This window comes from Amphiura filiformis, chromosome 11 (assembly GCF_039555335.1).
Source record: "Amphiura filiformis chromosome 11, Afil_fr2py, whole genome shotgun sequence".
NCBI classification, from domain to species: domain Eukaryota; kingdom Metazoa; phylum Echinodermata; class Ophiuroidea; order Amphilepidida; family Amphiuridae; genus Amphiura; species Amphiura filiformis.
In genome coordinates this window covers 20,726,549-20,743,854 of record NC_092638.1, presented here as the reverse complement: position 1 = coordinate 20,743,854, position 17,306 = coordinate 20,726,549, and the positions used below count along the sequence as shown (strand labels likewise).

Genomic DNA, 17,306 nt, shown 5'->3' with positions numbered 1-17,306 from the left:
TAGAAGTCACGCATGAGTAAAGTGGATAACCTCTATTGAACATGTTGAAGGCTTGGAAATAATGGGAGGTTGATTTTCATTAGATTAACTTTTAACTGCAAGATTTTATAATATCTGATAAGGATAAGTTTATAATATCTACATAGGCAGTACGATGAAGAATTTATGCCAGAAAAAATCCAATCCGTTCTCAATTGCTATAATACCATAGCCATGACGAGGGGCCGGCCGGGATGGTCCTTATTTTACCACACAAGACACTTATTCATAATTAAGAAATTAAAAATCATCAAGGTTCAGAAAACGCAGACTGGTAGAGTGGTAACTGGAAACTAAAATCCATTCCATTGAAGTGTTAGAATTTTATACCTTTGGTACATCAAACAGTTTGACGGTATCACCACATGCAGCTGCAAGCTTTCCTTCTTTGGTAAATACGATGCCATAAATTGATGAGGAAAGTCCCTAAGCAGGCAATGTGACTACCGCTTGGACTGTACTTGTGAACGGACGATATTACTTTCTTTTCTTTTGAGCATGCAACGGAGGCGACAAAGATACAGCCATCCGTATCACAACACACCCCTGTTGGTGTTTGCTGGCAGAAGGATTTAGCATCAATGACAAATGCTGTTGATCCACCTCTGTTCAAGCTTACAACCGTTCCAGAAGCAGTGTCTGAGACTAGTAGTTGCTCATGATCGGGAGTAAATGCTAGAAATGATGGACTTGGCGAAATTCTGAAATCATCCAAGCTCGAAACGCCATCCCATTCAAACCTCATCAACCAATTATGAACCGCTGTTTGACTTTTCCCAACGGTGAGATGATTTACAGAGTCGACTGTAACAGAGGACCTTGTAGTTGTACTTTGGATAGCTGGGCAAGTATCAATCGTTCTTTCGAATTGAAAACTGCCCGTGTACATTTTGTAAATCTTGACTTTGTTTGTCTGGTCTACAATAGCAAGTGAAAGTCCTTCTGAAGAAAAGGCAACGTCAGATGGGTGTACAAGTTCTGATCCCGTTTTACTCTGACTTCCCCTAATACGTTGTTTTTCATTCAAAGAACTGGCGTCTAATATCACCACTTTATTGGATAATCTATCCGTAACTGCTAAAACTGCAATTGGCAACACAAACTGACGCCTGTAACCGATATCTATTCCATAAAATTCATGGTGCTGATCGCATTGCTTTGGCCCATATTCGTTGACGAGCTTCATATCAACCGATTTAAATTCTCTTGCTATCTGCACTTCCCTGATTTCACCAACCATGTCAACTAAGTTATCGCGAGTTGTCAATTCTGTGCTCTGAAAAGACAAGCATTCTAGCGATGTCAAATATGTGAGTGGCTCCTTGAAACACATTTGGTCGATCTTGCCTTTCATTGTGGCATAGAAAGACAAGAAATCTGCATCACTACCATCTTCTACCATTGGTGCTGCCTGCTGTTGAATACCCTGTATTCGGGCAATAGAGCTCTTGGCTGACAATCTGTACTCTTCAAGCATGCGGCTTTCTTTGTCAACTTGAACTTCTAAACTTTCAAACAATTTCCCTTTATCAGCCTCAATTTTATCAATCAAACACTTGCATCTCTCTTCAATGCTATCTTTAAGTTGTGCAATATGTTCTTGGGAATCTGTATAGGTTTTGTTGGCGTTGATTTCGGCTTCGGTAAACCTTGTTTTAACAGCATCTAATTTTACCAGGCCTTCCGACGCGTGCTTTCTTCTTGATTCTGTTGCTTCGGATGCTTCGGTACATTCGTGATCTGGAGATTTGTGTTTCAAAGTTGCACAAATATGACATATTGGCATCTCACACGTGGTGCAAAATATCTCCGCTTTGTTACCTGGATGCCTATTGCACATCAACTGGCGTTTGATGCTTGATCTTGGTCGAATCTGAAAAACAAACAATGTGTGTTATAAATTCAATACGAGTCTACTTGCGATAACATTTGTTACTGATATAGCTGCTGATGGCTTGGACATATGTCCCGTATTCAGATTTAGAAAACATTTGAACCAGTGTGGTCTTTGCAAAAATCCTTTTGGACATTTGCTAGCGCGACAATTTCAATTTTACACTATTTTGCACAAAATAAAGGTAACGTTTTGTGTTTACCAGGCCAATTTCCAACTTTCCACTATGGGGAAAAATCATTTGGGGATAACCCCTACACCCACGACACGACCACACTGAACGACACTCTCTTAAACTATGCCAACAGTTATTCTACTTGGCGTGATTTACTAAATCTGGTCAGGTGTAAGAACACCAGTCCAAACAATAACCTGAAAATGGAGTTTTATTAGCGGATGAAACAAAAAGAATCTCGACAATCGACATTAATTGCAATTGTGTCGAATATATTGCTTCGGATGAAAATTTCCTGGTGGGTATAGCAAACGAATTGTACCCACCAAACTCGCACATAATAGATTGCTTACTATAAATTTATGTAGACGCATCAGGCCCGGAATTACAATATATGCACCATATACAACTGCATATAGAGGTTTGGATGTGCACAACTTGGGTTTATATAAACACCCAATACGTTCAAACATTTAATATGATACTAACGAGAACAATGGCCATGATAACTGGTGATAATTAATTCGTTACGTTATAGATCCCTTGAATAATTTGTCATATTTTACCAACATTAGCTATGTTTAGACGGGCATGAACTTTCAGGGGGATGAACCTCCAAATATAAATGTAATATTATAAGTCTGAGTTGTTCACACAGAGGTTTAGCTAACAGAAACACCAAGGCCCACATTATGTGACTAAAATGCGCTTGGAGGTGCAAGGAGTAGAAACAGAGAAACAAGCATTGACCAACCACTATGCACGGTCATATACAGTAAAGTAAATGCTTAATGAAACCTTCAAATGTATCCGCTCGGCACAAACCTCCCAAGTTTCCCCGAGGTTGTTTGGAGGTTCAACTAAACCTGAGACGAATAGCCAATAATTCGTCTCAGAACTAAACCTCCTAAATATCGTGCGGCTTGAGGTATGTCAAACATTCCAGTTTTTCTTGGAGTGTCAAACCATATCTAAGGCGTCCGCATGGCGAAATTTTAACCCCTGACTGAACCTTCAAATGTCCTGATCCTTTGAGTTACCTCTGAATTGGTCCTCTCAGGTACAGAAATTGCTGTCCCCCGGATATGCTGTCAGGAAGAATTCGTTAGAATAACTTAAAGGGACATGTACACGAATATCACACATACCTTGCCTGTTTTAATTTCGTCAAATGTTGCTATGGCGTGTTCACGTAGCGCTGAAAACCGTCTGTGTGCCTTCAAACAAGGTGAACATAGATACTGATCACAGTCGAGACATTTAGACACAGCCACAAGTTCCTCATCGCAACAGTTGCATACAATCTCTGTTGAATGTTTAGTTACTTCGTCTGTCAGAACCACTTCTTCCACGAGCTCTTTTAAGTGGAAGTTAGATTTGAATGTCGACGCATCGCCATTGGGAACTTCAATTCTTTCTTTGCACAATGGACATGCTAGCGTCTTGGTACCAAGTGGTGCATAGTTGGTCAAACAATCTTCACAAAAGCTATGAAGACATGGTAAAGTTTTGGGATTGCGGAATCGATGTAGGCATATGGAGCATTCCAGAGTTCGTCTTTGTCTTTCCGTGTTATCCGTGTATCAGCGACTGCTATACCTTGTTTAGGACTTTCAAAAGAAGTACCTGCATGTGCAACCATGACTGTTTCAAAACAGCCCGCCAAAGTCATGCAGGTAACTCCGAGGTCGTGCATTGAATTGGTTTGAATGAGGAATACTACGGGAATTAGCGTCTTTTGTTAGAAGTCACGCATGAGTAAAGTGGATAACCTCTATTGAACATGTTGAAGGCTTGGAAATAATGGGAGGTTGATTTTCATTAGATTAACTTTTAACTGCAAGATTTTATAATATCTGATAAGGATAAGTTTATAATATCTACATAGGCAGTACGATGAAGAATTTATGCCAGAAAAAATCCAATCCGTTCTCAATTGCTATAATACCATAGCCATGACGAGGGGCCGGCCGGGATGGTCCTTATTTTACCACACAAGACACTTATTCATAATTAAGAAAATAAAAATCATCAAGGTTCAGAAAACGCAGACTGGTAGAGTGGTAACTGGAAACTAAAATCCATTCCATTGAAGTGTTAGAATTTTATACCTTTGGTACATCAAACAGTTTGACGGTATCACCACATGCAGCTGCAAGCTTTCCTTCTTTGGTAAATACGATGCCATAAATTGGATGAGGAAAGTCCCCTAAGCAGGCAATGTGACTACCGCTTGGACTGTACTTGTGAACGGACGATATTACTTTCTTTTCTTTTGAGCATGCAACGGAGGCGACAAAGATACAGCCATCCGTATCACAACACACCCCTGTTGGTGTTTGCTGGCAGAAGGATTTAGCATCAATGACAAATGCTGTTGATCCACCTCTGTTCAAACTTACAACCGTTCCAGAAGCAGTGTCTGAGACTAGTAGTTGCTCATGATCGGGAGTAAATGCTAGAAATGATGGACTTGGCGAAATTCTGAAATCATCCAAGCTCGAAACGCCATCCCATTCAAACCTCATCAACCAATTATGAACCGCTGTTTGACTTTTCCCAACGGTGAGATGATTTACAGAGTCGACTGTAACAGAGGACCTTGTAGTTGTACTTTGGATAGCTGGGCAAGTATCAATCGTTCTTTCGAATTGAAAACTGCCCGTGTACATTTTGTAAATCTTGACTTTGTTTGTCTGGTCTACAATAGCAAGTGAAAGTCCTTCTGAAGAAAAGGCAACGTCAGATGGGTGTACAAGTTCTGATCCCGTTTTACTCTGACTTCCCCTAATACGTTGTTTTTCATTCAAAGAACTGGCGTCTAATATCACCACTTTATTGGATAATGGATCTATCCGTAACTGCTAAAACTGCAATTGGCAACACAAACTGACGCCTGTAACCGATATCTATTCCATAAAATTCATGGTGCTGATCGCATTGCTTTGGCCCATATTCGTTGACGAGCTTCATATCAACCGATTTAAATTCTCTTGCTATCTGCACTTCCCTGATTTCACCAACCATGCCAACTAAGTTATCGCGAGTTGTCAATTCTGTGCTCTGAAAAGACAAGCATTCTAGCGATGTCAAATATGTGAGTGGCTCCTTGAAACACATTTGGTCGATCTTGCCTTTCATTGTGGCATAGAAAGACAAGAAATCTGCATCACTACCATCTTCTACCATTGGTGCTGCCTGCTGTTGAATACCCTGTATTCGGGCAATAGAGCTCTTGGCTGACAATCTGTACTCTTCAAGCATGCGGCTTTCTTTGTCAACTTGAACTTCTAAACTTTCAAACAATTTCCCTTTATCAGCCTCAATTTTATCAATCAAACACTTGCATCTCTCTTCAATGCTATCTTTAAGTTGTGCAATATGTTCTTGGGAATCTGTATAGGTTTTGTTGGCGTTGATTTCGGCTTCGGTAAACCTTGTTTTAACAGCATCTAATTTTACAAGGCCTTCCGACGCGTGCTTTCTTCTTGATTCTGTTGCTTCGGATGCTTCGATACATTCGTGATCTGGAGATTTGTGTTTCAAAGTTGCACAAATATGACATATTGGCATCTCACACGTGGTGCAAAATATCTCCGCTTTGTTACCTGGATGCCTATTGCACATCAACTGGCGTTTGATGCTTGATCTTGGTCGAATCTGAAACAAACAATGTGTGTTATAAATTCAATACGAGTCTACTTGCGATAACATTTGTTACTGATATAGCTGCTGATGGCTTGGACATATGTCCCGTATTCAGATTTAGAAAACATTTGAACCAGTGTGGTCTTTGCAAAAATCCTTTTGGACATTTGCTAGCGCGACAATTTCAATTTTACACTATTTTGCACAAAATAAAGGTAACGTTTTGTGTTTACCAGGCCAATTTCCAACTTTCCACTATGGGGAAAAATCATTTGGGGATAACCCCTACCCCCACGAAAAGACCACACTGAACGACACTCTCTTAAACTATGCCAACAGTTATTCTACTTGGCGTGATTTACTAAATCTGGTCAGGTGTAAGAACACCAGTCCAAACAATAACCTGAAAATGGAGTTTTATTAGCGGATGAAACAAAAAGAATCTCGACAATCGACATTAATTGCAATTGTGTCGAATATATTGCTTCGGATGAAAATTTCCTGGTGGGTATAGCAAACGAATTGTACCCACCAAACTCGCACATAATAGATTGCTTACTATAAATTTATGTAGACGCATCAGGCCCGGAATTACAATATATGCACCATATACAACTGCATATAGAGGTTTGATGTGCACAACTTGGGTTTATATAAACACCCAATACGTTCAAACATTTAATATGATACTAACGAGAACAATGGCCATGATAACTGGTGATAATTAATTCGTTACGTTATAGATCCCTTGAATAATTTGTCATATTTTACCAACATTAGCTATGTTTAGACGGGCATGAACTTTCAAGGGGATGAACCTCCAAATATAAATGTAATATTATAAGTCTGAGTTGTTCACACAGAGGTTTAGCTAACAGAAACACCAAGGCCCACATTATGTGACTAAAATGCGCTTGGAGGTGCAAGGAGTAGAAACAGAGAAACAAGCATTGACCAACCACTATGCACGGTCATATACAGTAAAGTAAATGCTTAATGAAACCTTCAAATGTATCCGCTCGGCACAAACCTCCCAAGTTTCCCCGAGGTTGTTTGGAGGTTCAACTAAACCTGAGACGAATAGCCAATAATTCGTCTCAGAACTAAACCTCCTAAATATCGTGCGGCTTGAGGTATGTCAAACATTCCAGTTTTTCTTGGAGTGTCAAACCATATCTAAGGCGTCCGCATGGCGAAATTTTAACCCCTGACTGAACCTTCAAATGTCCTGATCCTTTGAGTTACCTCTGAATTGGTCCTCTCAGGTACAGAAATTGCTGTCCCCCGGATATGCTGTCAGGAAGAATTCGTTAGAATAACTTAAAGGGACATGTACACGAATATCACACATACCTTGCCTGTTTTAATTTCGTCAAATGTTGCTATGGCGTGTTCACGTAGCGCTGAAAACCGTCTGTGTGCCTTCAAACAAGGTGAACATAGATACTGATCACAGTCGAGACATTTAGACACAGCCACAAGTTCCTCATCGCAACAGTTGCATATAATCTCTGTTGAATGTTTAGTTACTTCGTCTGTCAGAACCACTTCTTCCACGAGCTCTTTTAAGTGGAAGTTAGATTTGAATGTCGACGCATCGCCATTGGGAACTTCAATTCTTTCTTTGCACAATGGACATGCTAGCGTCTTGGTACCAAGTGGTGCATAGTTGGTCAAACAATCTTCACAAAAGCTATGAAGACATGGTAAAGTTTTGGGATTGCGGAATCGATGTAGGCATATGGAGCATTCCAGAGTTCGTCTTTGTCTTTCCGTGTTATCCGTGTATCAGCGACTGCTATACCTTGTTTAGGACTTTCAAAAGAAGTACCTGCATGTGCAACCATGACTGTTTCAAAACAGCCCGCCAAAGTCATGCAGGTAACTCCGAGGTCGTGCATTGAATTGGTTTGAATGAGGAATACTACGGGAATTAGCGTCTTTTGTTAGAAGTCACGCATGAGTAAAGTGGATAACCTCTATTGAACATGTTGAAGGCTTGGAAATAATGGGAGGTTGATTTTCATTAGATTAACTTTTAACTGCAAGATTTTATAATATCTGATAAGGATAAGTTTATAATATCTACATAGGCAGTACGATGAAGAATTTATGCCAGAAAAAATCCAATCCGTTCTCAATTGCTATAATACCATAGCCATGACGAGGGGCCGGCCGGGATGGTCCTTATTTTACCACACAAGACACTTATTCATAATTAAGAAAATAAAATCATCAAGGTTCAGAAAACGCAGACTGGTAGAGTGGTAACTGGAAACTAAAATCCATTCCATTGAAGTGTTAGAATTTTATACCTTTGGTACATCAAACAGTTTGACGGTATCACCACATGCGGCTGCAAGCTTTCCTTCTTTGGTAAATACGATGCCATAAATTGGATGAGGAAAGTCCCCTAAGCAGGCAATGTGACTACCGCTTGGACTGTACTTGTGAACGGACGATATTACTTTCTTTTCTTTTGAGCATGCAACGGAGGCGACAAAGATACAGCCATCCGTATCACAACACACCCCTGTTGGTGTTTGCTGGCAGAAGGATTTAGCATCAATGACAAATGCTGTTGATCCACCTCTGTTCAAACTTACAACCGTTCCAGAAGCAGTGTCTGAGACTAGTAGTTGCTCATGATCGGGAGTAAATGCTAGAAATGATGGACTTGGCGAAATTCTGAAATCATCCAAGCTCGAAACGCCATCCCATTCAAACCTCATCAACCAATTATGAACCGCTGTTTGACTTTTCCCAACGGTGAGATGATTTACAGAGTCGACTGTAACAGAGGACCTTGTAGTTGTACTTTGGATAGCTGGGCAAGTATCAATCGTTCTTTCGAATTGAAAACTGCCCGTGTACATTTTGTAAATCTTGACTTTGTTTGTCTGGTCTACAATAGCAAGTGAAAGTCCTTCTGAAGAAAAGGCAACGTCAGATGGGTGTACAAGTTCTGATCCCGTTTTACTCTGACTTCCCCTAATACGTTGTTTTTCATTCAAAGAACTGGCGTCTAATATCACCACTTTATTGGATAATCTATCCGTAACTGCTAAAACTGCAATTGGCAACACAAACTGACGCCTGTAACCGATATCTATTCCATAAAATTCATGGTGCTGATCGCATTGCTTTGGCCCATATTCGTTGACGAGCTTCATATCAACCGATTTAAATTCTCTTGCTATCTGCACTTCCCTGATTTCACCAACCATGCCAACTAAGTTATCGCGAGTTGTCAATTCTGTGCTCTGAAAAGACAAGCATTCTAGCGATGTCAAATATGTGAGTGGCTCCTTGAAACACATTTGGTCGATCTTGCCTTTCATTGTGGCATAGAAAGACAAGAAATCTGCATCACTACCATCTTCTACCATTGGTGCTGCCTGCTGTTGAATACCCTGTATTCGGGCAATAGAGCTCTTGGCTGACAATCTGTACTCTTCAAGCATGCGGCTTTCTTTGTCAACTTGAACTTCTAAACTTTCAAACAATTTCCTTTATCAGCCTCAATTTTATCAATCAAACACTTGCATCTCTCTTCAATGCTATCTTTAAGTTGTGCAATATGTTCTTGGGAATCTGTATAGGTTTTGTTGGCGTTGATTTCGGCTTCGGTAAACCTTGTTTTAACAGCATCTAATTTTACAAGGCCTTCCGACGCGTGCTTTCTTCTTGATTCTGTTGCTTCGGATGCTTCGATACATTCGTGATCTGGAGATTTGTGTTTCAAAGTTGCACAAATATGACATATTGGCATCTCACACGTGGTGCAAAATATCTCCGCTTTGTTACCTGGATGCCTATTGCACATCAACTGGCGTTTGATGCTTGATCTTGGTCGAATCTGAAACAAACAATGTGTGTTATAAATTCAATACGAGTCTACTTGCGATAACATTTGTTACTGATATAGCTGCTGATGGCTTGGACATATGTCCCGTATTCAGATTTAGAAAACATTTGAACCAGTGTGGTCTTTGCAAAAATCCTTTTGGACATTTGCTAGCGCGACAATTTCAATTTTACACTATTTTGCACAAAATAAAGGTAACGTTTTGTGTTTACCAGGCCAATTTCCAACTTTCCACTATGGGGAAAAATCATCTGGGGATAACCCCTACCCCCACGAAAAGACCACACTGAACGACACTCTCTTAAACTATGCCAACAGTTATTCTACTTGGCGTGATTTACTAAATCTGGTCAGGTGTAAGAACACCAGTCCAAACAATAACCTGAAAATGGAGTTTTATTAGCGGATGAAACAAAAAGAATCTCGACAATCGACATTAATTGCAATTGTGTCGAATATATTGCTTCGGATGAAAATTTCCTGGTGGGTATAGCAAACGAATTGTACCCACCAAACTCGCACATAATAGATTGCTTACTATAAATTTATGTAGACGCATCAGGCCCGGAATTACAATATATGCACCATATACAACTGCATATAGAGGTTTGGATGTGCACAACTTGGGTTTATATAAACACCCAATACGTTCAAACATTTAATATGATACTAACGAGAACAATGGCCATGATAACTGGTGATATTTAATTCGTTACGTTATAGATCCCTTGAATAATTTGTCATATTTTACCAACATTAGCTATGTTTAGACGGGCATGAACTTTCAAGGGGATGAACCTCCAAATATAAATGTAATATTATAAGTCTGAGTTGTTCACACAGAGGTTTAGCTAACAGAAACACCAAGGCCCACATTATGTGACTAAAATGCGCTTGGAGGTGCAAGGAGTAGAAACAGAGAAACAAGCATTGACCAACCACTATGCACGGTCATATACAGTAAAGTAAATGCTTAATGAAACCTTCAAATGTATCCGCTCGGCACAAACCTCCCAAGTTTCCCCCGAGGTTGTTTGGAGGTTCAACTAAACCTGAGACGAATAGCCAATAATTCGTCTCAGAACTAAACCTCCTAAATATCGTGCGGCTTGAGGTATGTCAAACATTCCAGTTTTTCTTGGAGTGTCAAACCATATCTAAGGCGTCCGCATGGCGAAATTTTAACCCCTGACTGAACCTTCAAATGTCCTGATCCTTTGAGTTACCTCTGAATTGGTCCTCTCAGGTACAGAAATTGCTGTCCCCCGGATATGCTGTCAGGAAGAATTCGTTAGAATAACTTAAAGGGACATGTACACGAATATCACACATACCTTGCCTGTTTTAATTTCGTCAAATGTTGCTATGGCGTGTTCACGTAGCGCTGAAAACCGTCTGTGTGCCTTCAAACAAGGTGAACATAGATACTGATCACAGTCGAGACATTTAGACACAGCCACAAGTTCCTCATCGCAACAGTTGCAAACAATCTCTGTTGAATGTTTAGTTACTTCGTCTGTCAGAACCACTTCTTCCACGAGCTCTTTTAAGTGGAAGTTAGATTTGAATGTCGACGCATCGCCATTGGGAACTTCAATTCTTTCTTTGCACAATGGACATGCTAGCGTCTTGGTACCAAGTGGTGCATAGTAGCTCATAGTTGGTCAAACAATCTTCACAAAAGCTATGAAGACATGGTAAAGTTTTGGGATTGCGGAATCGATGTAGGCATATGGAGCATTCCAGAGTTCGTCTTTGTCTTTCGAGTGGAGCACCACCTTCCGCCATTAGAAGTTTTTGGTCCTGCTAATTGGTTTTATTTGTTCCTGAAATTTAGTAGAAAAAAAATAATGAAGTGGTCGATGAGAAACCTTGAATTTTAATAATCACTTTTAATAGTGCTTCGTCCACCCCAAAGGTACTACCAGTACTTTGTCTAGGCCTACTCCAAAGGTTCTTGAATAAATTCATCAGGGCTGTTTAAATCGCACCACTCCCTACACCAAAAACTTGGGGTAGTCCGCACCCTGTTTTAGATAGGAAAGGCAAAATGGTCACGGAAGATCAGAACAAAGAAGAGGCGGAGAAGAAAATTAAAGATGCTCTGAAACAGTGTGGGTACCCGGACGGTACCCGGACTGGTGCGTGGATAAAGTCAAAAGTAAAATGGCCACTCCCAAGCAAAAAGGAAAGAAGCCAAAAGGCGACAGCGATAAATCTACAGGATTGGTGACGCTACCGCATGTTGAAGGGGTGTCCTAGTGTGTCGCCAGAGCCATGAAACCCAACAGCACACTACGCAATATTTTTGTATAGCCTAAAGATAAACGCGAGGCCCACGTTTCTACAGATATTATATACTCGATCCCGTGCAAAAACTGTGATCTCACATACATAGGTGTAAGGTGAAATTGGTAGGAAATTCGGAAAACGCTCAGATGAACATGAACACAAAAGTGAGGCATAGAAAGTCGCCGCCAATATTCGCACTGGAGCCAACAGGAAAGCATCGCAATCAACCATCCATAGGCCTAAGTCTGCGATAACTGACCATGTTGTGGACAATAACCATATCATCAATTGGGAGGAGGCAAAGATTGTCGGTAAAGAGAGTGATAAATACAGAAGATGGATAAAGAACGTCAGAAAGCAAGGCACCACAATGAACCGAGTGCCAATACAATCTAAGTCACATCTATGACGACCTGTTGATGGAGAAATCGTCTGGCAAATCCGTTGCCAAGCAGCTCCAAGCAGCGAGCAACAACAGCTGTTCAACGATCATCACATCAACAGTGGCACTGAGAAAGATAGCCGATAGCCATGGTAGCTATCAAAACGCCTGTACGTATTCAAGTGTGTTAAACTTGGACAGTATTACATGAAAAAATATACAACTACCCCAAAGGTAGGCCTATAGTTTATTCTATCTTGTTTGCTGCAAAGGAAAATACCCCAAATTGGAGATTGTAATCTTTTCCTTCCTATTATATTCCCGATTTATATATTCTGCATTTGCACAGATAGACCTAGCCTATAGACGAATCCAACGATCCAAGTCATGGTCAGGATTTGGTCGGCCATATTTAGTTCCCCGCATGCACCAAACAGGTGTTGTGAGTGCCCTATTGGATGGATTAAACCCGCTTAAAATTCGATGTTAGATTCTTTTGTGTTGTAAACTGTCATCATTCCTTTGTCTACGTGTAACACGGGTGATAGAATGCAGTTTATAATACACTTCAAGGCCGCATCATTTCACATTTTAGGTGAGATAGTTGGGTCCCCGTCGCGGCTAATGGCTGCCATTGAGGAGTAGGAATGCGTGAAATTGGATTCGTCTATAAATAGGATTTGAGTCCGTGGGTAACCATCATGCGCAGTCGATGGGAGTATTTAGGGTGACCCGGATAAGATAGTTACCTGAGTTATCACCGTAAAACACTGCATCCATACGACGTTCATGCATTACCGACTAGAAATTGTAAAAGCCAGTGGTTGTTTTTTCCTATTAAATTCTCTATAGTACTTCCTTAATCGCTTTTGGAGTTGAGTAATATTTGTATGCCATGATGCCGGGTCGGCTGCAAAACTATACACTGTAGCCTACAGACAGTCATGTATAGGCCTACCAGAGATAATCACTATCATGTAGAGAAGCAAAAGTCGGGTTGTATAGGTTGGTCAAAGTCAAAGTACACTTTTGCTATAGCCTATGTCTATTTGTCTATCTGCCTCTGTGTCGCGTCGATACGATGTTTTTACAGGAAACGGCAAGCAATATCGTACTGCGTTATGTACCATGTGTACATAACCATGATCCACGAACAGTAGGCCTATACTACAAATCATGCAATACACTGACTGCACTGTCATACTCATGACCTATGGAAGGTCATGCCCACACGCATTATGTGGAAAATCCCTTTAAAGCGATGTATGCTAGGATAATAATTTCAATGTTGTGATTACTGTGATATAAAGCTCAGGTAAAATTCCATGGGCAAAATCTAGGAATTACCTTTTAATACAGATCTTGTTATTTATATTAACATCATGAATAAAAATATTAAAGAATGAGAATAAGGCGACTTTATTTTCTAAGTATATCTCAGTAGTGATCCGGTATCTTGCAAGACTTTATTTTTGAAGTATTTCTCTGTGGTGATCCGATATCTTGTAAGACGACTTTATTATTTAAGTATTTCTCAGTGGTGATCCGATATCTTGTAAGACGACTTTATTGTCTAAGTATTTCTCAGGGGTGATCCGATATCTCGTAAGACGACGTTATTGTCTAAGTATTTCTCAGTGGTGATCCGATATCTCGTAAGACGACTTTATTGTCTAAGTATTTCTCAGTGGTGATCCGATATCTTGTAAGTCGACTTTATTATTAAGTATTTCTCAGTGGTGATCCGATATCTTGTAAGTCGACTTTAATCTCTAAGTATTTCTCAATGGTGATTCGATATATTGTAAGACGACTTTATTGTCGAAGTATTTCTCAGTGGTGATCCGATATCTTGTAAGTCGACTTTAATGTCTAAGTATTTCTCAATAGTGATTCGATATATTGTAAGACGACTTTATTGTCTAAGTATTTCTCAGTGGTGATCCGATATCTTGTAAGACGACTTTATTGTCTAAGTATTTCTCAGTGGTGATCCGATATCTTGTAAGACGACTTTATTATTTAAGTATTTCTCAACGCATCGCCATTGGGAACTTCAATTCTTTCTTTGCACAATGGACATGCTAGCGTCTTGGTACCAAGTGGTGCATAGTTGGTCAAACAATCTTCACAAAAGCTATGAAGACATGGTAAAGTTTTGGGATTGCGGAATCGATGTAGGCATATGGAGCATTCCAGAGTTCGTCTTTGTCTTTCGAGTGGAGCACCACCTTCCGCCATTAGAAGTTTTTGGTCCTGCTAATTGGTTTTATTTGTTCCTGAAATTTAGTAGAAAAAAATAATGAAGTGGTCGATGAGAAACCTTGAATTTTAATAATCACTTTTAATAGTGCTTCGTCCACCCCAAAGGTACTCCCAGTGCTTTGTCTAGGCCTACTCCAAAGGTTCTTGAATAAATTCATCAGGGCTGTTTAAATCGCACCACTCCCTACACCAAAAACTTGGGGTAGTCCGCACCCTGTTTTAGATAGGAAAGGCAAAATGGTCACGGAAGATCAGAACAAAGAAGAGGCGGAGAAGAAAATTAAAGATGCTCTGAAACAGTGTGGGTACCCGGACGGTACCCGGACTGGTGCGTGGATAAAGTCAAAAGTAAAATGGCCACTCCCAAGCAAAAAGGAAAGAAGCCAAAAGGCGACAGCGATAAATCTACAGGATTGGTGACGCTACCGCATGTTGAAGGGGTGTCCTAGTGTGTCGCCAGAGCCATGAAACCCAACAGCACACTACGCAATATTTTTGTATAGCCTAAAGATAAACGCGAGGCCCACGTTTCTACAGATATTATATACTCGATCCCGTGCAAAAACTGTGATCTCACATACATAGGTGTAAGGTGAAATTGGTAGGAAATTCGGAAAACGCTCAGATGAACATGAACACAAAAGTGAGGCATAGAAAGTCGCCGCCAATATTCGCACTGGAGCCAACAGGAAAGCATCGCAATCAACCATCCATAGGCCTAAGTCTGCGATAACTGACCATGTTGTGGACAATAACCATATCATCAATTGGGAGGAGGCAAAGATTGTCGGTAAAGAGAGTGATAAATACAGAAGATGGATAAAGAACGTCAGAAAGCAAGGCACCACAATGAACCGAGTGCCAATACAATCTAAGTCACATCTATGACGACCTGTTGATGGAGAAATCGTCTGGCAAGTCCGTTGCCAAGCAGCTCCAAGCAGCGAGCAACAACAGCTGTTCAACGATCATCACATCAACAGTGGCACTGAGAAAGATAGCCGATAGCCATGGTAGCTATCAAAACGCCTGCACGTATTCAAGTGTGTTAAACTTGGACAGTATTACATGAAAAAATATACAACTACCCCAAAGGTAGGCCTATAGTTTATTCTATCTTGTTTGCTGCAAAGGAAAATACCCCAAATTGGAGATTGTAATCTTTTCCTTCCTATTATATTCCCGATTTATATATTCTGCATTTGCACAGATAGACCTAGCCTATAGACGAATCCAACGATCCAAGTCATGGTCAGGATTTGGTCGGCCATATTTAGTTCCCCGCATGCACCAAACAGGTGTTGTGAGTGCCCTATTGGATGGATTAAACCCGCTTAAAATTCGATGTTAGATTCTTTTGTGTTGTAAACTGTCATCATTCCTTTGTCTACGTGTAACACGGGTGATAGAATGCAGTTTATAATACACTTCAAGGCCGCATCATTTCACATTTTAGGTGAGATAGTTGGGTCCCCGTCGCGGCTAATGGCTGCCATTGAGGAGTAGGAATGCGTGAAATTGGATTCGTCTATAAATAGGATTTGAGTCCGTGGGTAACCATCATGCGCAGTCGATGGGAGTATTTAGGGTGACCCGGATAAGATAGTTACCTGAGTTATCACCGTAAAACACTGCATCCATACGACGTTCATGCATTACCGACTAGAAATTGTAAAAGCCAGTGGTTGTTTTTTCCCTATTAAATTCTCTATAGTACTTCCTTAATCGCTTTTGGAGTTGAGTAATATTTGTATGCCATGATGCCGGGTCGGCTGCAAAACTATACACTGTAGCCTACAGACAGTCATGTATAGGCCTACCAGAGATACTCACTATCATGTAGAGAAGCAAAAGTCGGGTTGTATAGGTTGGTCAAAGTCAAAGTACACTTTTGCTATAGCCTATGTCTATTTGTCTATCTGCCTCTGTGTCGCGTCGATACGATGTTTTTACAGGAAACGGCAAGCAATATCGTACTGCGTTATGTACCATGTGTACATAACCATGATCCACGAACAGTAGGCCTATACTACAAATCATGCAATACACTGACTGCACTGTCATACTCATGACCTATGGAAGGTCATGCCCACGCGCATTATGTGGAAAATCCCTTTAAAGCGATGTATGCTAGGATAATAATTTCAATGTTGTGATTACTGTGATATAAAGCTCAGGTAAAATTCCATGGGCAAAATCTAGGAATTACCTTTTAATACAGATCTTGTTATTTATATTAACATCATGAATAAAAATATGAAAGAATGAGAATAAGGCGACTTTATTTTCTAAGTATATCTCAGTAGTGATCCGGTATCTTGCAAGACTTTATTTTTGAAGTATTTCTCAGTGGTGATCCGATATCTTGTAAGACGACTTTATTATTTAAGTATTTCTCAGTGGTGATTCGATATCTTGTAAGACGACTTTATTGTCTAAGTATTTCTCAGTGGTGATCCGATATCTTGTAAGACGACTTTATTATTTAAGTATTTCTCAGGGGTGATCCGATATCTTGTAAGTCGACTTTATTATTAAGTATTTCTCAGTGGTGATCCGATATCTTGTAAGTCGACTTTAATGTCTAAGTATTTCTCAATGGTGATTCGATATATTGTAAGACGACTTTATTGTCGAAGTATTTCTCAGTGGTGATCCGATATCTTGTAAGTCGACTTTAATGTCTAAGTATTTCTCAGTGGTGATCCGATATCATGTAAGACGACTTTATTGTCGAAGTATT

General features: G+C 40.2%; 3 protein-coding genes across 3 annotated transcripts; all 3 read right to left on the bottom strand.

Annotated features, from left to right (window-relative positions):
- Positions 1-397: 397 nt before the first annotated feature.
- On the bottom strand, positions 398-4,780 carry LOC140163548 (uncharacterized). Its single transcript, XM_072186862.1, has 3 exons — positions 4,220-4,780; positions 3,257-3,688; positions 398-1,912 (listed from the first exon to the last, which is right to left on the bottom strand). Exons 1-3 carry the CDS (start codon positions 4,778-4,780, stop codon positions 398-400), a joined length of 2,508 nt encoding a protein of 835 aa, XP_072042963.1.
- On the bottom strand, positions 3,622-9,220 carry LOC140163547 (uncharacterized). Its single transcript, XM_072186861.1, has 3 exons — positions 8,072-9,220; positions 7,110-7,541; positions 3,622-5,768 (listed from the first exon to the last, which is right to left on the bottom strand). The coding sequence occupies exons 1-3, from the start codon at positions 9,218-9,220 to the stop codon at positions 4,944-4,946; spliced, it is 2,406 nt and encodes an 801-aa protein (XP_072042962.1). The 3' UTR covers positions 3,622-4,943.
- A 26-nt stretch (positions 9,221-9,246) lies between these two features.
- On the bottom strand, positions 9,247-16,278 carry LOC140163546 (E3 ubiquitin-protein ligase TRIM56-like). The gene is made up of 4 exons (XM_072186860.1): positions 16,174-16,278; positions 14,337-14,577; positions 10,959-11,277; positions 9,247-9,615 (listed from the first exon to the last, which is right to left on the bottom strand). The coding sequence occupies exons 2-4, from the start codon at positions 14,537-14,539 to the stop codon at positions 9,247-9,249; spliced, it is 891 nt and encodes a 296-aa protein (XP_072042961.1). The 5' UTR covers positions 14,540-14,577; positions 16,174-16,278.
- Between the last annotated feature and the right edge of the window lie 1,028 nt (positions 16,279-17,306).